The 22910-nt window shown below is 36.6% G+C and overlaps 1 protein-coding gene across 6 annotated transcripts in view; it reads left to right on the top strand.

Moving 5' to 3' along the window:
• The window catches only part of MINDY3 (MINDY lysine 48 deubiquitinase 3), an 82173-nt gene that overhangs the window by 38913 nt on the left and 20350 nt on the right, over nucleotides 1-22910 (top strand). For 5 of the 6 annotated variants that reach the window (XM_037983363.2, XM_008002370.3, XM_037983364.2 and 2 more), the window contains one exon: nucleotides 4413-4493. The exons of the other annotated variant lie outside the window; for it this stretch is intronic. In XM_037983363.2, coding sequence (XP_037839291.1) covers nucleotides 4413-4493 — 81 coding nt within the window. The remainder of the gene's footprint in view (nucleotides 1-4412; nucleotides 4494-22910) is intronic. 6 annotated transcript variants of the gene reach the window in all.

The following is a 22910-nucleotide window of genomic DNA, read 5'->3' as shown; positions in this document are numbered from 1 at the left end:
TTTGGCAAAATGAGGATGAAGAAAGCACTGTTTCTTTATTACCTAATGAAGAATATGCTTCACCAAAACAACTGGTAATACTTTATTAGGCAAAGAGAAAGAATTGCCAGATGCCTGAAATTCTGACTTTTATCTATTCCATCTGAAAAATGATTTTACACTAAAAAAAAATTCAAGCATTTTACAGCGTTAAACTCTTTGACACATGTACTAGGGTTAGGAACTGCCATGGAACTCTCATTTATTGCTGTTTATTTCATTCTCCTCCTACACAATCTGAAATCACCTGAAATGGGTATTGTAAATAATTTTAAATGGGATGTAAATCATTACTGACTTGAACTTCATAAGATGTCATGATTTGGGAGAAAGAAGTAGGTCTAGTTTTCTTTTTCATTAAAAAATTTTTTTTAAATAGAGACAAGGTCTTGCTATGTTGCCCAGGCTGGTCTCAAACTCTTGACCTCAAGTTATCCTCCTATCTTGGCCTCCCTCCCTAAGTGCTGGGATTACAGGCATGAGCCTAAGGCAGCTGGCCTTCCTTTCCTGTTTTAGAACAGGGTTCCATAGCAGTGGTTCGGATGGTGATGATTATATGTAATAACAATAACCATGGTTTATTCTTTCTTTTTTGGTCAGACAGCTTTCCTTTTTCATGGTAACACTTGAACACTGGGTGATATGCATATGATAATCAAATCGGATTTGTCCTGCCCTTACTCTTTTAGTAGTGATCATATTGTTAAACAGTATTTTCAGTGACTTTTATTTTTGGTGACTTTAACTGTATAAGCTAAAGCTATTGTGAAACAGCCTGGCAACTAGAGAATCAAAGTGCGTCCCCTTCCCCCTAACGCATATACACATACATTCATAGATCCTAAAGAAAGTTAAGCATGGAGGCGGGGGTTTGGGCAGGTGAGATGTGCTTGCATGCCTGCGTCTTGTATGATGCTAGGGGGTGGAGATTTTATATTTGGAATTATTTCCTGTGTATCCCTTAAGACCCTGATGGTCTTTGCAGTTGCATTGCTTTCTCTACTGCTGTGCTCCAACCACACTGGTGTCCTCTCACTTTCCCAGACATGCCCAGCCCTCTCCAGTGCTTGCTGTCCTTTCTGCCTGGAGTCATCCAGCTCTTGAGATGGATGGCTCAGTGTCCCCTTCAGGCTGGACTTCAGATCGTACCTCAGAGACTTTTTTCTTGACCACTCCCTCAGTTACTCCTTTCCCCAATATTTAATAGGAATGATTAATGACCCTTTTTGTTTACTTAACTTTTTAAATCTTGAGTTTGCTTTTCTATTGTATTCCCTAATGGAATATAGACTCTTTGGAAACGGACATTGCTAGGTACATATTAGGTGCTAGGTGCTCAGAAATATTTGTTGAATGAATAAATGGACATATTCACCAGAATTGTAAGGTTTTCTAAATGTGAGCTTTACTTTGCTTTAATTTTTAGGTAGAACAGAAGAACGTTTTTCTTATCAAGATCTTAGTGGGAAGTCAATCGCTGCTGTATATTCTTCTGTTTATATATTGCTGTAGTGTTTTAGCAGTTAACTATGGTTTTAAATAAGATTTAAGGACTCTGTTAATGGCGCAGCAAAACACACTAACACTTGCATAGGTGAAAGGCAAAACTCTGTTCCTCCCAACTGCAAATGAGAGAGGGAAGCCAGGCAGGGCCACATGCCGGATTGCATCTGGGGACTGGGGTACAGTAAGCTGGAGCCATAGGAACAGCTTATGTACCTCAAGTAGGATGGGGTCAGCTGGATTGCCTGGACTCCCCCGTGGATTGGCTAATTTGAACAATTCTGGGAGGCTCTTGGGTTATCCCTAATAGTCTGGTACTTGACTCCAGGGTGATTAGGGTGATCCCTGGAGTGTGGGAGACCTATAATGGTAGTGACTGGAGTAAGAACTTAATTAGCTATCTTTTTCAAGGAAATGACTGGCCTCTAGTCAGGGCCTCAAAAGTGAGTCAAGACAACATTTTTTGAAAATCTGTATTACACTACAGTGTTCATCTCTAACTTCTCAAATTCTATCTATATTTTGCATTTTTTATCAGATGCTTGGAGGAATGGCATTAAGGAAGTCATTGTGCTTTTGTTAATTTTGTAAGTCTGAGCATTTCCCCATGCTTTGATAAGTGTAGCAGATTTCCCTTTAAAGACAAAATTAACATTTTGCAATATCATTTTGACCATACAAGCATTAATACAATTAAGGTGATGAAATGATCTCTTTCTCCCCCCTGCACTCTTTCTCCTTCTCAACACACACATGCAAATTCAACAAAGAATAAGGTGGCTATGGCTACTTTTGACTCTACTTTAAAAAAAAAAATAGATTTATAACTCCCATACCAGAAAATTCACCATTTTAAAGCATACAATTCAGGACTTTTTAATAGATTCATGATGCTGTGCAACCATTACCCCAATCTGATTCCAAAATGTTTTCCTTACCCACAAAAAGAACCCTAAACCCATTAGCAGTCACATGCTCCTCCCACTCAGCCCCTGGAAGCCACTACTCTGCTTTCTGCCTCTGTGGATTTACCTCTTTTGTACATTTCGTACCAGTGGAATCATATGGTATGTAGCCTTGAATTTCTGGCTTCTTTCACTTAGCTTAGTGTTTTCATTGTTCATCTATGTTTTTACATGTGTTAGTATTTCATTCCTTTTTATGACCAAATAATATTCTTTTGTATGTTTAACCAGTTTTATCTGTTCATCAGTTGCGTTGTTTCTACTTTAGCTATTATGACTAGGGCTGCTGTAAACATTGATGTACGAATTTTTTGTGAACATGTTTTTATTTTTCTTTGGCATATACCCAGGAGTAAAATTACTGGTCAAACAGTAATTCTATTTTTAACTTTCTGAGGAAGTGTCAAACTGTTGTTCAAAGTGATTACACTTATTTATGCATTCAATATATTTTTACTGTTATAAAACATTCCATGAGTTTAGCATTCATTTATTCTTTGGTCTTTTTTTACTTCTACCTTAATTCAAATGCACACTTTTTCTAAAAGAAAGGTTAATATCTAATCTGTTCACCACACGAGGCACCATGTGATGTGATGGAAATCTGTCAGAGTAGAAGTCAGAAAACCTAAGTTCTAATTCTAGCTCTGTACTATTTAGTTGCTTGAGATGAGACCAGGCACAGATCCTGTGTATTTCTCTGGTTCCATATATATAAATTCAAGGACTTACACAGCTCACCTCTAAAATCCTTGTCCACTCTGGAACTGTGATCATATCTTTCCCTCTTTCTTTGTTCCTTTTCTTTTATTCTTCTCTGCTGTTCCCAAACCATCCTTCCTACTTTACTGGCTCAACATTGCCACATTAGCACATCTAACTCATCCCTCCCATCATAGGACAAAGATACTAGTTTCTCTGTCCATGGATACAAAAGAATACCTATTTTCCACTTCCCTCCTAGTGATAAGAATAAATTCCACAGGGCCAGGGTGGTGGTTGAAGCAGGGGCTGCTGGCTGATTAGGAAAGAGTTTTTGTCCTGACTGCCGCAAACAGCCACTTGGAATTCCCCAATTATAGGCAGTCTGTAAGAAAAAGGAAAATGCAGCAAATTGTATTGGTAAGATTCGTCATTTTTAACTTAAAGTTTCTGTCTTCATATGAGAGTGGGATTGAATGACCTGAGCGTGTTGGGTTTCATAAGTCTATTCTATTTGTTCAGTATTATGGTTTTTTTCCCTCAATCACACACACACAATTGTGTTCTCAAGTTTTTGGTATAGTAATGTTCACAGATTAAATAACCTTGAGAGCAGGGTACAAATAGGGCTTTTTATACATTTTAAAGAGACTGTTCTTGTTGTGAAACTTTGAACTTACCTTTTATTATGAAGAGTCAAATAACAGGACACTTACATACTTAAATGGTTTAAACTGTAATTTTTCTTGATTCTTTGGGAACAAAAGTGTTCTTTCCCTTTGATTATTCATAAATCTACTCATTTGATAAACTAATTATTTTCCTTATAAAGTTATTATCAACAAGTTTATAGTTTTAGGGTTTGAGGTTTCATGCTGAAATTCTAAGAAGTGGTCATTTTATCTAGGAACTTTAGCAAAACCTGAGAATGACTCTTAGAGCTAAATAGTTATCTCCAGTTGTGTTAAATCTATATTGTTGTTGTTTTAATGTCAAAGTACAATATAAGCTCAGTACCGACAGTCTTTTATGCTCATTTTTACATTCAGCATTTGATCTCTGTGGGTGAGATGCTCGGGCACAATACATTATTTCAGTTAAATATAAATTGGACACTTTATGCTTCAGATATTTATGGGCAAATATTTAAGAGGCAGTATAAATTTTTAATTTATTTGTTTTATTTTGCTACATTTGTTCTAGGTTGGTTCTTACTTGAAATCTCCAAAATTCCCTATTTGGATTGTTGGCAGTGAGACTCACCTCACCGTATTTTTTGCCAAGGTATGCTTATAGCAGGATTTTTTTTTTAAGTTATGACATCAGGCAAACAAGTATTATAAGTTCATATTTGGTTTGGATCTTTGTGCAAACTTCAGTCTATTCCCACAACAAATGAATTGTTCAAAAATCTCAAAAACTAATACCGAAGAACATACTGTTTTCCTGCTCTAAATCTGGAGTCTTTTAATCAAAATCTGTCATGATTTAGTTATAATTTCTTTTTCTTTCTTTAGAGCTTTAGCTTTTGAATTTTTTCGGAAATCACTGTTATGGAGAAAGCAACTGAATTTTGAAGTTTTAGATTGCTTTTTTTGTAAGTAGGATACAAGATTAACTTAGATGATACATGATGTAAAATGTTTTAATTACAGCATCTCCTTTGAAAAAAAATTTAAAATCTATTAGTACTTCAATGGTATTGAAGTCAAACGCTCTTTTAAGATTGATTACTTCCCACAATTTTAATTTATACCTGATTACAATATTGAAATAGCTGAAATATATCTGAATATTTCTTTTCGTTTTTGTTTTTTATTTTTTTTTTTGAGATGGAGTCTCACTCCGTTGCCCAGGCTAGGGTGCAAGGGCACAATCTCGACTCACTGCAACCTGCGCCTCCTGGGTTCAAGCGATTGTCCTACTTCAGCCTCCCAAGTAACTGGGACTACAGGTGCGTGTCACCACACCCAGCTAATTGTATTTTTAGTAGAGACAGTTTTGCCATGTTGGCCAGGCTGGTCTCAAACTCCTGACCTCAAGTGATCTGCCCACCTCGGCTTCCCAAAGTGTTGGGATTACAGGCGTGAGCCACTGTGCCCCGCCATATCTGAATATTTCTATTTCAAAATTCTTATAACAAAACTATTTTTAAATCTCAACTATAATCTGTATGTCATGTTTTTCACAATTGAGTGGTTAAGAGCTTTGTCCTCAGACAACTTTGGTTTTAATCCCAGGCTTGCCACTTCCTAACAATTCTCAGCCCCCTTTCCTGTGTCTTTAAAATAGGGATTCATAATAGTACCTAGCTTTTAGAATTGCTGTCAGGCTTAAATACAAAGTAATTAGCAGTGCCTAGTACAAATTAAATACTCAGTAAATCTTAGCTGTGGTCGTCGTCGTCATCATCATCATCATTTTTAGTATTCAAGAAACATGTATTAAACATCTCTGGGATCATAGGTAACTTGATAGGTGCTGAATGTTCGCAGGAAGATACAGAATTGTATTTTTGAGGTTTCTTCATTGTGCTTTCCTGATTTCTCCTTGAGCTTTTTGAGCATACATTTGTCAATGTAAGTTTATTATTTGTTTCTGTAGAAAGTACAAATGGTATAAATTGTACCCTAGTCTGAATTGACAATGCTAATTTTCGTGAATGTAATTATGTATTACTGTATTTAATTGTATTGCGTTGGCAAAAGTCCAGATAGGGGTTATAGAGCAAGATACATAATTACCTTTTCTTAAGCACAGAAAGCTTTAAAATTAAACGCTAAAAGTACAGAGTTACTGATACATTGCATTTAGTCTGAAAGCTTTTGCTATTTATTTCCCTCCTGAAGTAGAGAGAGGAAGTTAAAAAGCACAATGTGAACTACAAAAACTGACAATTACTAATTCCTGAGTGAGGATTTCGTTTTATACATTTCCATAAAAGAAAATTAATTCTGACGTAACACACAAAAATGTATTTTCAAACCAATTTTTAATCATGTTTATCTGCAACCTTATTCTCTAACCTTATTCCATATAATTAGGAAAACTAATTATATGAAACTAAAAGGGTTAAATATAAAAGATGACAATATTTTAAATCTTAAGTTTTATAATTGATATTTAAGAAATGATTTTGTTGTCAGAACAGTAGGAGAGATTTCACAGAAGGTGAATACAAGGAACAGTGTCGAATGAGCGATGAGTCTGAGGACGTGATCTGAAAAAGTTAGTGATGTTGAGGGAGTTCCTAAGAGTGGAATAGGCCCTTCTTTTTATGACATACAGTCTTCCTACCTGTCCTGATACTTTTGTGGTTCCCATACCACTTGCCCATTGTGCTGTTGCATGTGTCACACAGCACACAGTTTCTAATTCCCATACTGTTTTCTGCATGTTCCTTGGCAGCCAGTTAACTTTGTCTAGGGCAGGAGCTGTCTCTCGCCCACCTTTTTACTCATAGTTCCCCATCAGGTGCAGTAACGTGTTGAATTAGAGACGTGCAGTTAAGAGAAAAACACAAACTCCTGCCATGTGGGTGTAGGAACTCTTGAATTCTATACTAATTGTTACTGTTTTGAGACTTACTTGTGTAGTCTCAGGATCTGGTATATAGTCTAGCACACTAGAGGTGGGAGGAATTATTAGTTGAATGAATAAAACTTTTGGACAGATTTCCCACATTTGGGTTCCAGTGACATTTATATCCCCTAAGAATATTTTACATGACTCATTGTGATGCTTCATTGTGTAGTATCTATATACGTTCTTAGAATATCGAATTTGGATTGTTTGAAATGTTACCTTTAAAATGAGTAACCAGTGAAGAATTGTTTTTTTCCCCTTGAAATGAAAGTAAAACAAAGCTGGAAGATCACCTTAATGGCAAATGAGAACAATAATACTTGATCACATTTATTGAGTCCTGTTTTAGATTTGTTAAATATAAACTGATGTTCTTATAGTCTTCACCACATAAAAAATACTGGAAATTTTGCTCTTCTGAAAATTATAACAAGAACCATTATTCGGCCCTTCCTTCTTTAATATTTCTGCATTTGAGCAAGCAGTTTTGGCTGTGGATTTTTCTTTTTTCTTTTTTTTTTTTGTTTGTTTTTGTTTTTTTTTTTTTGAGTTTGGTGAGTTTGCTTTATTATACATTCAGTGGTCTGAAACAAACAACATTATTTTAATATTTCCCCAGCAGTTCCTTGTAAATATTATGTCTTTTTTTTATAAAACTGATATGTTTGTTGGTGTATTTCATGTGCTGACTTTTGTTCTGGTTACAGTTAAGTAAAAAAGTCTATTTTAAGTTCATAATTTTCAAGGCAATCCATAATTTGGCATTGTGAAATGCCTGTGAAGAACAGTGGAATTCTTCATGTGCCTTACGCGGTGAAGGTGGTAATAGTTGCAAGTGTCTTCATTCATTCATATACTCAATTATCAGCTTTTTACTGGACTCTGGTATGTGCCTGGCATTACGCCAGGTGTTGTGAATACAGTGGTGAGCAAAAGGAGATATGGGCCTGTTTTTAATGGAGGCGGACATTCTCCTTGAGTTACTCAAGGATGTTCAGATAATCACATAAATTTACAAGTGTGATGAGTGCTGACAAAGCACAGGTCCATAATGCTGTAAGAATTTATTGTAGTTTTGGAAAACTGGGATGTTTCCTTGAAAAATTGATGCCTCAAATGAGAACCTGAGGTATCAGATTAAAGCAGAGGAAGAGAGGGGAAAGAGCATTCTCTACATCACAAATAGAGCAAATTCATGCCTAAACAAGGAAGGACAGACAGACAGATGAACTGGGGTGAGAACAAACTGAAAGACAAGGGCTGGAGGGAGCACTGAGAATTAGGGAGACAAGGTGGAAGATGAGGCTGGAAGAGCAGCAGGCCATGTTACTCTTTGATACTAAGAGTTACGACAACTGGACTTATGAAAAATTGGTAGTGGGAGTAGTTTTGGGGGAGGTGGGAAGGAAGGGAACAGGATTAAATTCACATTTGGAAAAGATAACTCTGGCTAATTGTAGAGAATGGATATATTGAAGGATAACCCAGGGAATAGGTAAAAAAGACTTCTCTAGTTGTATTTCAGGTAAGCAACGAGTGTAATTTGGTCCAGGGTAGTGAGGTAGAGGGAATAAGCATGGATTTCAGAGATTTGCTCCTGAGGTAGAATGACAGGACTGCGTGATGGATTGGATTTGGCAGCAGAGGGCTAGAAATGTCTAATAAGATAGGTGTGGCTAATGATTAGATCTTAGAGCTTTAGAAAATGTGTATAGTTTAGCTGTTGTTGAATGTAACTGCTCATTATTAAAGCAATTTGTTCACTATATGCATATCACATAATAAGTGGGATTGGGGAAATGAGAGATACCTCTCAGGCAGGCATGCTGAGCTTGCTGAGACAGGCTATGCTGTAGCTTCTCTGACATCACTTTCTTGTATTTCCTTCCAAAGAGCAGTGATAGGTGACAATCTATTACATAGACTGATGCACCACGTAAAAACTGCTTAGTTTTTAAATTTAAATTTAGCACTAGTGAGAGCTGTCAGAATCCTTTGACCCACATCTATACTTTATGCCAAAGGAACCAGTCCATAGAGGAATTAGAAACTTTTCTAATGTTGCACGGGTGGGAAGGTAGAAATGTGATAGCTAAGACAGAGTAAAATATCAGAAGCTGTATTGAATTTAACCTTCTGTATGGGGTAAAAAGATATGTGTTAAGTGAATTAATAAAGTATGTTGCCAGTAATATTTAATGCATGAATAATTGAGAAGGGATAATTATACTATTTCCCAGAAATAATAGAACATTGAAATTTACAAAGTAAGATTTTGCTTTCTTAAAATGAAGAATTGGCCGGGCACAGGGGTTCATGCCTGTAATCCTAACACTTTGGGAGTCCGAGGCAGGTGAATCACCTGAGGCCAGGAGTTCGAGACCATCCTGGCCAACATGGAAAAACCCATCTCTACTAAGAATACAGAAATTAGCCAGGCATGGTGGTGGGCGCCTGTAATCCCAGCTACTCAGGAGGCTGAGGCAGGAGAATCACTTGAACCCAGGGGACGGAGGTTGCAGTGAGCTGAGATTATGCCACTTTACTCCAACCTGGGCGAAGGAGCAAGACTCCATCTCAAAAAATAAATAAATAAGTAAAATGAAGAATTAAGCATTATTGCAAATGTACATGGAAAACTGAATTAAGCATCTAATTAGAAAGTTTTATTCTTAAGTTTTAGATTATAAGTTCTAGTTTTATATGTTCTATACACGTAATTAAATTTTTGTAGGAATGAAAGCTTTATGTATTAGACCCTAGTAATAGGAGAAAGTGCACATATATTATCTTTTTCCTGAAGCAAATTAATGACTTTGGGCAAAAATTATGAGTAATGTTAACTATATTATGAGTAAGATGAAGCACAAATTGACATTTTCTTAAATAGTAGCACTTTTGAGTTCTATTCAATTTTCATGATTTAAAAGTGTTTCCTTTAAATCAGTGACATTCAAATATATATACACCACTACTTTAAATACATTGCAGTTTTGGAATAATTTGTGTGTGTGTTGTGTTAGAAGTGAATATCACCTCCAGAATTTTCACAAATATTAATCTATACATAGTCTCAGGACTAGCACTTGGGATATCAAGTGGTTGATGGCTTTGGCTCCTTTTTCTAAATTTTGTAAGTAAATTTTAAAAATGTATTTTCGCATATTTATATACAGGACAAACTAAGGTCTCAACGATTAAATATGATGAAAGTAGTGTATTATATTGACTAAGTTTTAAAATTACAGCATTGTTCTTCCTCAGAAAAAAAATGTTTGACATTTCAACTTTGGTTTTATGGTGAATTATGTTTATTTAAATTTGACTTGATTTTCTTAGTGAGTTGTTTTTTCTTTTCTTCTCTACCCTTATTCCTAACCTACTTTCCTTTAGAAGTCGAAGCTTGTGGCCCATGTTCATTTGCGTTATCAAAATAATCGGCATAGTTTGAAAACTGAATTTTTCCACATCTTTGCCAATACTGGATTATTAAAATTATTATTATAGTCATCCTAGTGGGTGTTAAGTGGTAATTGTAATTTTGATTTGCATTTCCCTAATGACTAATGAGCATCTTTTTATGTGCCTGTTGTCTACTTCTGCATCATCTTTGGATAAATGTTCAGGTCCTTCGCCTGTTTTTTAATTGGGTTATTTGTCTTTTTGTTATTGAGTTATAAGAGTTTTTAGTATATTCTGGGTACTAGATTCATACTCTGTATTTACTTGTTTTCTATATTATCTGTCTCTCAGTAGTAAGCTCTGTGAAGGCAGGATTCTTGTGTTTTGTTACCTACTGTTTGCCAGTTCCTAGAGCGGTTCCAGACATAGTGTAGGTGCTCAGTGGCTTTTTGTTGACCAAATACATTATTGAACACGCTGTAGATCAATCTTTAAAAAATTGTGAGATAACCATGCTATTACTTGATAAGTTGGGGTTCGGGAAGTGCACTTAAGATTGCTGAATAGTCTTGGATCATCAGAATTCAATAGATCTGTATCTTACGTGGAGGGCAAATAGAAAAACTAGCTTTTGCTATCCCACCTGACCAATTCAAACCACCCATATTATTGAATAGAAACAGCTGTCATGAGTATTTACAAATAAGCTTTGTCAAACTACCTATATGCTGTATAACATGTTAAAAATTTACTTTCATGATTTGAGGATGGTTAAGAAAACTGTTTCTGTCCAGTGAAATAACCTCTTAACTATCTGTTTTTGTTTTTGAAATGAACTATTTACTTTTAGGACTTAAAGTAATTAAATATAATTTTTTTAAAGGGCACTAGTATAGGTTCATGATTTTAATTTTCAGTGCCAAAGTATTTACTTAATGTACTTGTCACTTTGTATTTGATATATCCAGTGACCCAGAATTTACCTTTTTAATTGTACTGGAGTCCTCCTCCTGACCTGTAATCATCCCACACATTTTGTAGGATGAAAAGAGATTTTTCACAAGTCAGTTTTGCTTGAAAATCGTCATTAAAAATTAATAATTGTATGAACAGGTTGTAAAAATGTTCAGGTTGATCATTTATAACATTTCTTTCATGAAGAACTATAATTTTAAGTTTTTAAATTTAAACTGCCGTGTTTTATAAATCATCTTTTATGTCTGATATAAGTCATCTTTTCTTACTAACCCTCTGTCTCTGTCAAACAACAGAACTGTTATTGTACTCCTTGACATAGTAGCCTAAGGAGTCTGGTGGTGAGAAATACATCGAAGCCGCCCTATGTAAATGAGAGCTGTATAGTTACTACTGAGGGAAATATCACAGAATCTAACTTCTGGAACCTTATAGGAACTGCAGAGTCATCAAGCAGCAGGGTTCCCACAGAACTTCTAATAAGAGGATACGGGTGAAGTGAAATGCAGTACGTAAATGGACCTCTTCAAAGAGGGAAACTTAATTCCTATTAAGTACGATGGAGAACTTTCCAAGCAGGTCATCTGAGCTATGGCAGAACAAAGGTCTGTACATGGAGACAGAATGTGCCCCGTGGGCATGGGTCTTCAGAAATCGTATCATGGCACTTGAAAATTTGCAAACCTGCTGCACAGGTAAAAAGAAATGTACTTTGAAAAGTAGATGGTTAAGGAATACAGAACTTAAACTTAACTTTTTGAATTGTTTTTCCTTAATTTCAGAAGAAAAAACTAGCTCTTATTAGATGAAGGCTGTGTAACATTTGTTTTATAATATGTTAAATATTTAAGGAGTCAGGTCTTTCATAATAATACATAATTATTTAAGTGTTCAAATACTAGGGCATTTGTCCTCTTTTTTCTCCCTAACCATCATTTTCCCCGTTGATTCTTCATCTTTTATTTTTATATTTGGGTTTTAAGAATAATTTATTTAGGTCAGTTTCTTAATTTCCCTTAAATTGGGAACTAATTACGAAATTAATTTTCAATGCAAATTTAAAATGGGCACTTTACATCTGAAAATCTACTTTACATATTCCTAGAATTTAGAATGCATAAAATGGAAGACATAATAAATGCCTTTTTTGTTTTTATTGTGCACTTAAATCTCAATGTGGAGTGACAGCTGTTGATCCAATATAAAAATAGTTGAACCCTACGTATATCATCTAGTTTCATCTTCAGAAGATCAGTGGCTAATTTGCTTGGTACCCCATTTAAACTCTCCTTTGAAGTTGGGGAGATGAGTTTTACATCCCTTTTTTGTTGCCTTTTATGGTTATAAAGGGACTCTGTGTATGTGCAGAACCTGACCTTTGACCTTTCCTTTGATAAAGCAGTTTTCTTGTCAGGTATGAACACATGAAAATCCATGACACAACTGTTTATATAAAGAAACTGAATGTAATGCTAAGGAGGAAAAAATTATTTAACTGTTGCTGTGTGAGCTGAGATTGTCCTTCCAGTGGGATCTGTTACTGGGAATGTAGGGAGAATTATTTCTACAGCACAAGCTGCTTTTGTTACTCTTTAGTGTAACAGGAAGAATACTGCGGTGAACTGTTAGAGCCTGTTTCTCTTAGGTGTTTAAAAATTGGACAGTTCTACTTTGACATTTCTCTGCGTGTAATAAAACGATGTTAAGGAAAAAAGTAGTAAAGTGATGCTTTATAGGCTTTACTGTTCCAAGAAAATTCACAGTTGGCATTTTGTGTTTTATTGCAGTTTGGTTACCTCATCCTTTTATCTTAAGTAAATTCTGGAGTTTGTGCGTATATTGAGATTTTGTGCCTTATCTAGTACAGAAAGGAAATAGGGAAAATGCTAATGTATTTGTAGTTTAATCATAATTTACGTTACTTTTAACACCTTAAAATAGCAACTTAAAGAATACTGAAGTTAATCTCGTATCTGAACTACTTGGAAAGTTTGGGTAGACATCTGGACATCTTAATTCTCAATTTGAATTACTACAAATATGTAAATTTTTAATCACAAACTCCTTCCTAGCTGCTTAGCACACTTTGGGGCTGTCCCCCATCAGCAGTCTAGGATTACGCCAATGACTTGTGCCCCCATAATACTAAAGCTTTTTATTTCTAATCATTTTGACCAGAAAACTTTCAAAATATAAATGTTCTCGCCTCCTTAAGCCAAGTGAACGTCAAATTACCCTTATGTACTCTTTGCCTTATGCAGCTGTATTTGTATATCTGGTGTTTGTGATTTCCCTGAATTTTCTTTTTTTTTAGTTATTACTTCTCAGTCATCAGTGATGTCAGCCTTCCTGAAAGAAGTCTCGCTCTTCCACTGAATTTTTCTTTTTCTCCTACAATAGTATCCAAATAATTGTCTACAGATAAAATACTGATGGAAGGGCCTAGAAGTATTCTGTTAGGAATGAAGCCTGTGAGTTTTAATTAGGAGTCGGTATCTTGAAGCCCACACCCTGAGCTATCTGTTTAGAATTGATAGAAAAAAATTATAGCCAGTAGAGTTGATAGCAGAGTACAAAAAAAGGTCTTGTACGGTTAATAGATGACCATCACTAAGTCTTACTTAGTTTAATTTGGGAGATTTTTGCATGTGTATGCACACGCTTTGCTTATGTTACCCTCTGCCCAGAATGTGCTTATCAAAATCTTGTTCAGCATTCCTGGTCCAGCCTTCCACCATTCGTATTGTGTCCACTGATTCTCCTACTCTCTTGTTGCTTCTATTCTTCCAGCTTACTACCTTCTTGTGGCACTACCTGATTTCCCACACTACCTACTGTCACACACATTCAGCATTGTGCTAAGTACTGTTGAAATGTAAGGATTAATAATACTTGGTAATAGTTTACTGTGAACATTTACTGAATGTTGTCTGTGTGTTAGGCAGTATACTAATTAATCATCTCAGGAGTATTCCTCATTTAATCCTCAAACCAACCCTGTGAGCTGCATGTCATTTTCATCTACGTGTTACAGTCTGGGGCCAATGAGAAAAATGACGTCTCCAAAGTTAGATACTAGTGAGTACCAAGGCAGGATTCAAACTCCAGTCTTCTGGCTTCTGAGCTGTGCATTTAACTACTTCCCTCCCTCAAGAAAACAACTTACTATGCTAGAGTGGAGTAGAGCCTGGAAGAGGGAAGAAGTCGGTGTAGAAGAGATTATACTTGAATGAAAGGACATGGACTGATATGAAATGGAGGCTGTATAGATGTAGTGTTGTAATGGGAAAGTTACTACTGTATTTGGGGAATAGTAATTGGTTGATTATAGCTAAACCATACTAGTTGTGCTAGGATATTAACATGAAAGCAAAGGTTGACGATCAGCTATAGGACCAGCTTAAATAATCAGATTTATTTCCAAATCATCTTTACTATATGAAAGTCTGTCTTGATATAGAAAGCTAAACAGGAATATCCATGGCATGGATATAAAGCAAATTCATGGAAGTAGAACGGCCTTCTCAGTCAACAATCAAAGCTTCTCTGTACAGCTGTGATAAAATTTTAAATTATAAATGTGAGTACTGTGACGAATTTTTAATCATGCAAACCTTATTTAAAATTGTAGAAAAGGAGGGTAGGATTGGTTGGGGGCCCTCACTTTTTGTTCATACTAATCCAAGCCTCCCAAGATTAAATTATTGGTATTGAGTGGACTACAGTTTCAGTCATCTTCTTAGGCATTCATTTTCATAGAAAACATGAAGTCTGCATATGTGGAGATTCCTCCATGTGCAGCTTACATTGTTAAGGTCAGAGTCCCTGGGTAACCTGAGGGAAGACACAAGAGGAAAATGTAGACTGCTCTCAATAGGAAGATCAAATAGAATACATGTGGCACAAGCAACATACAGCCCAAGCCAGAATATTAGGTTTTAATCCCTTTTGCCAGCTTGCTGCAGTAACCAACAGCCCTGACATTTCAGTCATGTACACAGTGGTATTCAAGAAGGGGGCGATGAGAACAACCCGTCCTGCAGGTAGAAGGAGTATTTGACCACTGACATTGTTTAGATTTGCCTGCATTTGGTGATGGCAAAAAGGAATTTGAGAATGTTTTAACATCTCTAAAAACAATGTACCCTCTTTTTGCCTGTAGTGGAACACACAACTGCCACCCTTTCCCCAACACACCCAGCCCAAAGCTTACCGCCCTCGTAACTTACATGTCAGCTGCAGGTGTGCTCCACGTGTCTCCTTTATTTTAAAATCCGGGCTGAAGGAGTAGCCTCTGACTGGAATGTGCAGTTCTCATAAGAGAGGGAAAAGAACAAGACTCCTGGCCAAACCAGATAGTGGCACTTAAAGCTTCTGCTAGGAGCTGGCATAATGTCACTCCTAGTTGTATTTCTCTGGCTAAATCTGATGTCACTGAGGCACGGAAGTAGGCCCCTTTCACAGACAGGTACTTCACGTCACTTAGCAACAGACAGTGACAAATAATCCTCTTAGAAGGAGGAAGCAGCAGCTAATTGGGAACAATATTATCTACCACCATCGATTACCTTGTATCTAGGTGATTGAACAGTTTAAATTAATTCCAGCGATACAAAGAGTCCTAACTTTGAAATAAAGAGGAACTTTATTTTTTCAGGTACCTTTATCTGTATTACCAGTATAAATATTCACTGTTCACCAGAAACCTTTTAAAATGTAACGTTAACTATCCTTCTAAACACCTACTAAAGTATAAGGCCTGTGTACAGTGGGTTGGTCGGGGATAAGTAGTTTATTACTGAAAAGGTCTTTATATTCATTAAGCCTTTCATCATTATGAAGAGCAATCTGCTGTCATGAATAATCAAAGAACCTCCAAGAACGTCACCTAACATCAAGAAAAGCTCGACTGATTTTTCAAAGTGAGTTGGTCAATTATGATAATTTGGAGAGTCAGCAGCTCACTCATTAATGATTTTACTAATTACGGCACAAGAGTAGATCATATCTGTTAGAAACTTTCTCTCCCACTGCCTTATTTCCACCTGTGCATTTAGAGTCTGTGTTTCTAGAGGAGGAACCTCAGAGGGCTCTCTGCTGTGTTTCCTACGCTGACTTCTCTGCCCATATTACACAGATTGGTGCCTCACAGCAATGGGCTACTGTGGAGGTGACCTGGGCTTTACACGTTATTTGGAAAAGAATGAAAGAGTAAGAAAAAAGACCACCATCCTTCCAGCTTTCAGATATTGGGATTAACTGAATTCTGTTAATCTTGCTGGTGCTAATGACATACTATGTTTTGAGATAATTTAATTGACTTAAAATCTATTTCCCAAATTATTTGGTCATAAATATAGATAGTAAGCAAAGACTAAAGGTGAAACATTATAAAGTAAAATTTTACTTAAAGGTAAATTATATACCAATTACCTTTTATTTATTTATTGGAGGGACTTTTAACACTATAAAATATCTGCAAGCTAAAGTGTCATAAATATATGAGCAATCATTCTTGAAGTTAGATGACGATGCTCTCGGAGGTTCTTTGATGAATCATGACAGCAGATTGCTCTTCATAATGATGAAAGGCTTAAGGAATAAACTTTAAAGACCTTTTCAGTCGTGAACTACTTATCCCCAGCCAACCCACTGTACACAGGCCTTATATTTCAGTAGGTGTTTAGAAGGATGGCTAATGTTACAACATTTTAAAAGGTTTATGGTGAACAGTGAATAGTTATACTGATAATACAGAGCTGGGTGAAAAGGAGATATCTGTTTCATGATTGTAGGCTATTAGTCCCATTAACAGCTTGGTCCACCTACCTCCATCCCCAACTCCCTGCCAACCCCCTGCAATTAAGCTGAGTGAGGCTAGATAATGTTAAAAGCTATATTGTTTAGCAATCCCTGTTGACCAGTAAATTGGTTGAATATAAATTCCTCTGATAAAATCATGTGATTATATCAGACTAATATAAAGAACTGCTTTTACAATAAAAATAATTTCGATGATAAATCAGAGCTTTAATTGCTAACTAAAACAGTATGTAATAGTTGAGTCTTATGTGTATAGGGTCTGTTCCTACTGAGGGTACCTAAAAGAGTTCCAAATGCAGAACATGTTGAAATTTTCTCCTAAGTATTACAACTAGGGATGAAGAAAAGAAAATGCAACTATATTTGCTGACCTTGGAATCCCTTTACTTAATTATCATTCGTGGGGGGGGGGGGTTTGTGTGTTGGGGGGAGTATAGGATTAGTGTATATTTGTTAGAACTTCATCCTAGAATATAATTTTCTTAGGATAATTTTAATAATATTCATGGAAGTAAAGATAGAGTAGCATGTTTTTCTCTCTCCTGTTAGACTGCGACCTTGAGTGCACAGACTGGGTTTTTCTCTACCATCTATTAAGCCTGCCAAATGATTAAGAAATTATGGTTTTGTGTATAGTTAGAGAAAACTACATATGGAACCTAAAAACTGTTGCTGTATTACATTTTGGAAATGGAAATCTGAGGGGTGGAATCCTCCTCTTCACATTTATAAAGTTATTACATTCTTTCTAACCGTTTTGTGTACAATAAGAAAAACACGGCAGTAAAACACTTTCAATTGAATGGAATTCTATACTTGCTCTTCAAACTTGCTATGCAAATATGCAGTATATTGAATGTTAATATTAAGTTTGCTACATGGATTTTTCTACAGATCTTTTTACTAGGAACCCTGTTTACAAGTGTTTAAGTTAAATAAATTGGTAAAAATTAGTGTTTATAATTTGAATTAAAATTACAGAGTTAAAAGAACTGCAAAATGAAACACTTTAATGGGAATAGAAGGTGGTTTTGTAACTTTTTCTGATTACATCTCTAAACATTTAAACATTACATAAATTTAAACAAGGTTTAACTAAAAGATCATTTTCTATGGTAATCCAAAAAGCATTGTAAACACTCAAAATAAGCAAGCCAGTAATCACTTTAGAAGACTATGTACTGGTTTTGATTTGTGAAAGAAAACTTCTGGAATATTTCCATTTGAATTTACAATAATCTCTTGGGTTTTTTTCTCTTTTCATTTTCTTTTTTCACCCTGTAGTATAAACACATCTTTTTTAAGTAATATGATTAAGAGTTAATGCCTAAGGAGTTGACCAAATTAGCTGTTAGTAGTATATGACTGAGACCAAAAAAGGAAAACATGATTTTTTTTTCTTGTTTAAGACACAGTTTGTTTTATTAGTAATGGCAGTTATAGTTGGTGGTTTTGTTATTTGGAACCTAACCAATATCGCCGGATTGTTTGTTGGGAGGAAAAAGAGAGTTTCTGTTTAGATAGCTAACAAATGGGTTTGTTATCATTTCCCCACAAACAAGGTTTTGAGTTACTTGTTTTACACTTAACTTCAACCAATAAGTTGCCTTAATTCCTGATACGATTTGGCTGTTTGTCCCTACCCAGATCTCATCTCCCATCGCAAGGAGGGACCTGGTGGGAGGCGATTGGGTCATGAGGGCTGTTTCCCCCATGCTGTTCTTCTGATAGTGAGTTCTCAGGAGATCTGGTTGGTTGATATATATCTGGTGCTTCCCCTGCATGCTCTTTTCCCTGCTGCCTTGTGAAGAAGGCGCTTACTTTTCCTTCACTGTCTGGCATGATTGTAAGTTTCTTGAGGCCTCCCCAGCCATGCAGATCTATGAGTCAATTAAACCTTTTATTTATAAATTACCCCACCTCAGGTAGTATCTTTATAGCAGTGTGAAAATAGACTAATGCAATTCATTTTTGAAAACATAATTGACCCTTGAGCAACATGGGAGTTAGGGTGCTAACCCCCTGCATAGTCAAAAATCCACATAGAACTTCTGACTCCCTCAAAAATTTAACTACTGTTAGCCTTACCTTAACCAACAGTAGGTTAACATATATTTTGTATTTTATATGTATTATATACTGGATTCTCATAAGCTGGAGAAAAGAATATGTTAAAATTAAGATGAATATCAGTTTGTATTCTGGCCCTGCTTCTTATACATCACCTTCCTCATTGTCCAGCACTGGTTCAGAAACATTCATCTCTATCAAACTATCTTCTGTTATTTCCTCTGATGTGGTGTCTGTTAGTTCTTGAATTTCTCCGAGATCTGTATCTTGAAACCCTTTACCCTGATTGGCTGTGTAAATCCTGTGAAGTCATACACAATATCTGGACACAATTTTCTCTAGCAGGAATATGTTTTGGGCTGGATGGATTAGCTTTTTCTGTAACAATGATGGCCTCTTCAGTACTGTGTAATCCTACCAGACTTCCATGTTGTTCTTGCTGTTGGGGTTCTGTTTAATAGGAATAGCCATCTTTTCTGCAGAGTACTGTGTGTAATGAGCCTCAAGGGTTCTTATGACCTCCTAATCTAGAGGCTGTATTAGTGATGTTGCCTTAGAGGGCAGTTAACTACTTTGATGCCTTCGGTGGTGAGCTCATGGGGTTCTGGGTGGCCAGGGACCTTGTCAAATATCCGAAGAACTTTAAAAGGTGGTCTCTTACTGGCAGGGTACTATGTAACTTCGGGTACCCAGCATTGATAGAACCAATCCAGAGAAAGCGTTCTCTTCCAGGCCTTCTTATACAACCAAAAGATTGGCAGCTGGTGTTGTCTTTTCCCTTCAAGGCTTGGGGTTAGCAGTTTTATAGATAAGGGCAGTCCTGATCATCACCCTGACTGTATTTGCATAAAACAGTAGCCTTTTGCTTCCTGTCTTAAATCCTAGTGCTTGCTTCTGTTCCTTACTTACAATTGTTCTTTATGGCATTTTTTCCCCCCAGAATAGGGCATCTTTGTCCACATTAAAAACCTGTTCAGGCAGATAATCTTTCTTCTCAAAGAATGGTTTCTGAGAACTTACCTGCTGCCTCTTTGTTAGCAGAAGCTGCTTCTCCTGTTACCTTGATATTTTTAAAGCCAAACCAGTTTCTAAAATTATCAAACCATCCTTTGCTGGCATTAAGTTCTCCACCTTTAGCTCCTTCACTTTTGTTTTGCTTTAACTTGTCGTATAATGATTGCACTTTTTCTTGAATCTTATTAGAATCTAAAGGTATGCCTTTCCTATAGCAATCCTGCACTTAAATACAAGTTGCATTTTTTGTACAAGGAGGTATTTTGCAAAAAGTGGAAGATTTGTATGGCTGCAGCAATGGCTTCACGAATTTCCTTTTCTATGATATTCTTATGCTGGATTCATTTCTCTTGACATAGTGAGCATCCACAGCAGCAGACCTCAATCCACGGTGCATATCAAGCAATTCCACTTTTTCTTACGTCCAGACTTTTGTTTCTTGGGAGCATTTCCAGCATCACTAGTGGCACTTCATATGGGTCCCATGGTTTCATTCAAGATTTACAGTATTGCACTAAACATGATGAAAAGTATGTGAGGACTGCTTCAGATCACTTTTTACTGTGATATGGAACTCACTGGAGCGATGGGCTGCACATGCGGAGATGATTAACGCCACACTTGTGCTTTAAGCAGATACAACACAAGCTCACCACAATAGCATCAGGAGATGGTGATGAAATTATTCCAGTAGTACAGTATGCACTAAAGTTAATTTCTTGCTGTTATGATCTGATACTGCATCTTTACATTCGTTTACATCTCTTGACGGTGAATGGTGCCAGGTACGGTCTGTATGCCCCTGTTTTGGTACATTTTAACTTTTTGTAATAGATTTGTGGCATTTCATGGTAGTTAAAAAAAAAAATAGACTAGTATCTACATACATTTTATGCATGCATGGCATACTTAGTTTTTTTCTTAATTTTTTAAAATATCGCTAGGCTGCACAGTTTGTGAGTTTTTCAAACTGTTGCAAATTTCCAAGAAAAATTTCCAATATGTTTATTGAGAAAAATTTCACATATAAATGGACCCATGCAGTTCAAATCCGTGTTGTTTGAGGATCAACTGTACTCGCTTCTTAGTTCTTTGAAGGAATCTGCTTTCATCAGTTTTCAGTATTTTCCCTGGCAGGTTCCCCAGCCATAACCTCAATCTAACACTAGTATTCTATTTCTAACAGCTCACAAGAAGTTCGCAGTTGGCAAACAGTGAGTGTTTGTAGTGTGCCAAGTATTAAGATAACTCCATGTATTCTACTTGGATGTTTAACCATTACCTCCAAACTCTTAAAAGTTGAAAAATCAAATTCATTCTTCTCTCGAAGCTCATTTCCCTTCCTAAGGCCTCCTTTTCTGTCACAGTTCTGAGTCCTGTTCGCATTTTTCAGTTTCCCTGTGTGCTATGAAGTCACATCTCCCTGCCTTTCATGATTCCATTCCTTCTAGCTAGAATTCCCTGCCCTCTTTTCTATTTCTGATAATAGCCAAAATATATTCTTTGTAAAAATCTGTAAAAGTGATTAAGATGTCTTTATTGCCCCCATATATCAAAAAGTTGGCATGTTTAATAAATGTTAAGGGCTGGCCGCAGTGACTCAAGCCTGTAATCCCAGCACTTTAGGAGGCCGAGGCGGGTGGATCAAGAGGTCAGCAGTTCAAGACGAGCCTGGCCAAAATAGTGAAACCCCATCTCTACTAAAAATACAAAAATTAGCTGCGCATGGTGGCAGGTGCCTGTAATCCCAGCTACTCGGGGGGCTGGGGCAAAGATTTGCTTGAACCTGGGAGGCAGAGGTTGCAGTGAGGTGCGATCACGCCACTGCACTCCAGCCTGGGCAACAGAGCAAGACTCCATCCATCTCAAAAAAATAAATATTAGAGCATTTGGGGGAAAAAAGTATGTAATATATTATCTAAATCATGGGTCAGCAGATGGCCCTCAGGCCAAATCAAGTCACCACCTGTTTTGGTAAAGTTAAGTTTTATTGGAACATAGCCATGGTCATGTATTTTGCTGCTAAAACCATGTGCCCTGCAAAACATAAAAATTTACTCAATGGCCCATTACAGAAAAATGCTTACCAAACTCTGCTCTAAATGAACATGTGTTAACTAGAGTCCACCAGGACATTTGCCTGAGTTCCAACTACTCTTTCTATAGCAGGCGAGCTTGTATAGCCTATTCATAACCAGAGGCAAGAAAGAGATAAGTGGTATACTTTTCTTTAAGGTTTACTTTAATTTCGTTCTACGTTGGTGTAGTTTTGTTTTTTTTTGTTTTGTTTTTTGTTTTCTGTTTTTTTTTTTTTTTTTTTTTTGAGACAGAGTCTTGCCCTGTTGCCCAGGCTGGACTGCAATGTCATGATTTCGGTTCACTGCAACCTCCGCCTCACAGGTTCAAATGATTGTCCTGCCTCTGCCTCCCAAGTAGCTGGGATTACAGGAGCCCGCCACCACGCCCAACTGTTTTTTGTATTTTTAGTAGAGACGGGGTTTAACCATGTTGGCCAGTCTGCGAACTCCTGACCTCGTTATCTGCCCGCCTTGGCCTCCCAAAGTGTTGGAATTACAGTCGTGACCCCCAGCGCCCAACCACTAGCAGAGTATTTTTTTAAAAAACACATGGCACTTAGAGAAAAGGCATCAGGTAGTTTGCTTTAAATTATTTTTACACTCCAGAACTTTCAGCTCCTTAATGCCAGAGAATCTGATCTAAACCTTCTATGGCTAAAATCTGGAATTTTACTTGCTTCCCTCTACTATGTAAACAACAATAATTTCCCAAACTTTGTAGCAATATTGAAGTAATGCTTCAGCTACATTTCTA

This window comes from Chlorocebus sabaeus, chromosome 9, assembly GCF_047675955.1.
Source record: "Chlorocebus sabaeus isolate Y175 chromosome 9, mChlSab1.0.hap1, whole genome shotgun sequence".
Lineage (NCBI taxonomy): Eukaryota > Metazoa > Chordata > Mammalia > Primates > Cercopithecidae > Chlorocebus > Chlorocebus sabaeus.
Note: the sequence above shows the minus strand (reverse complement) of the source record. Positions and strands in the feature narration are given on the sequence as shown.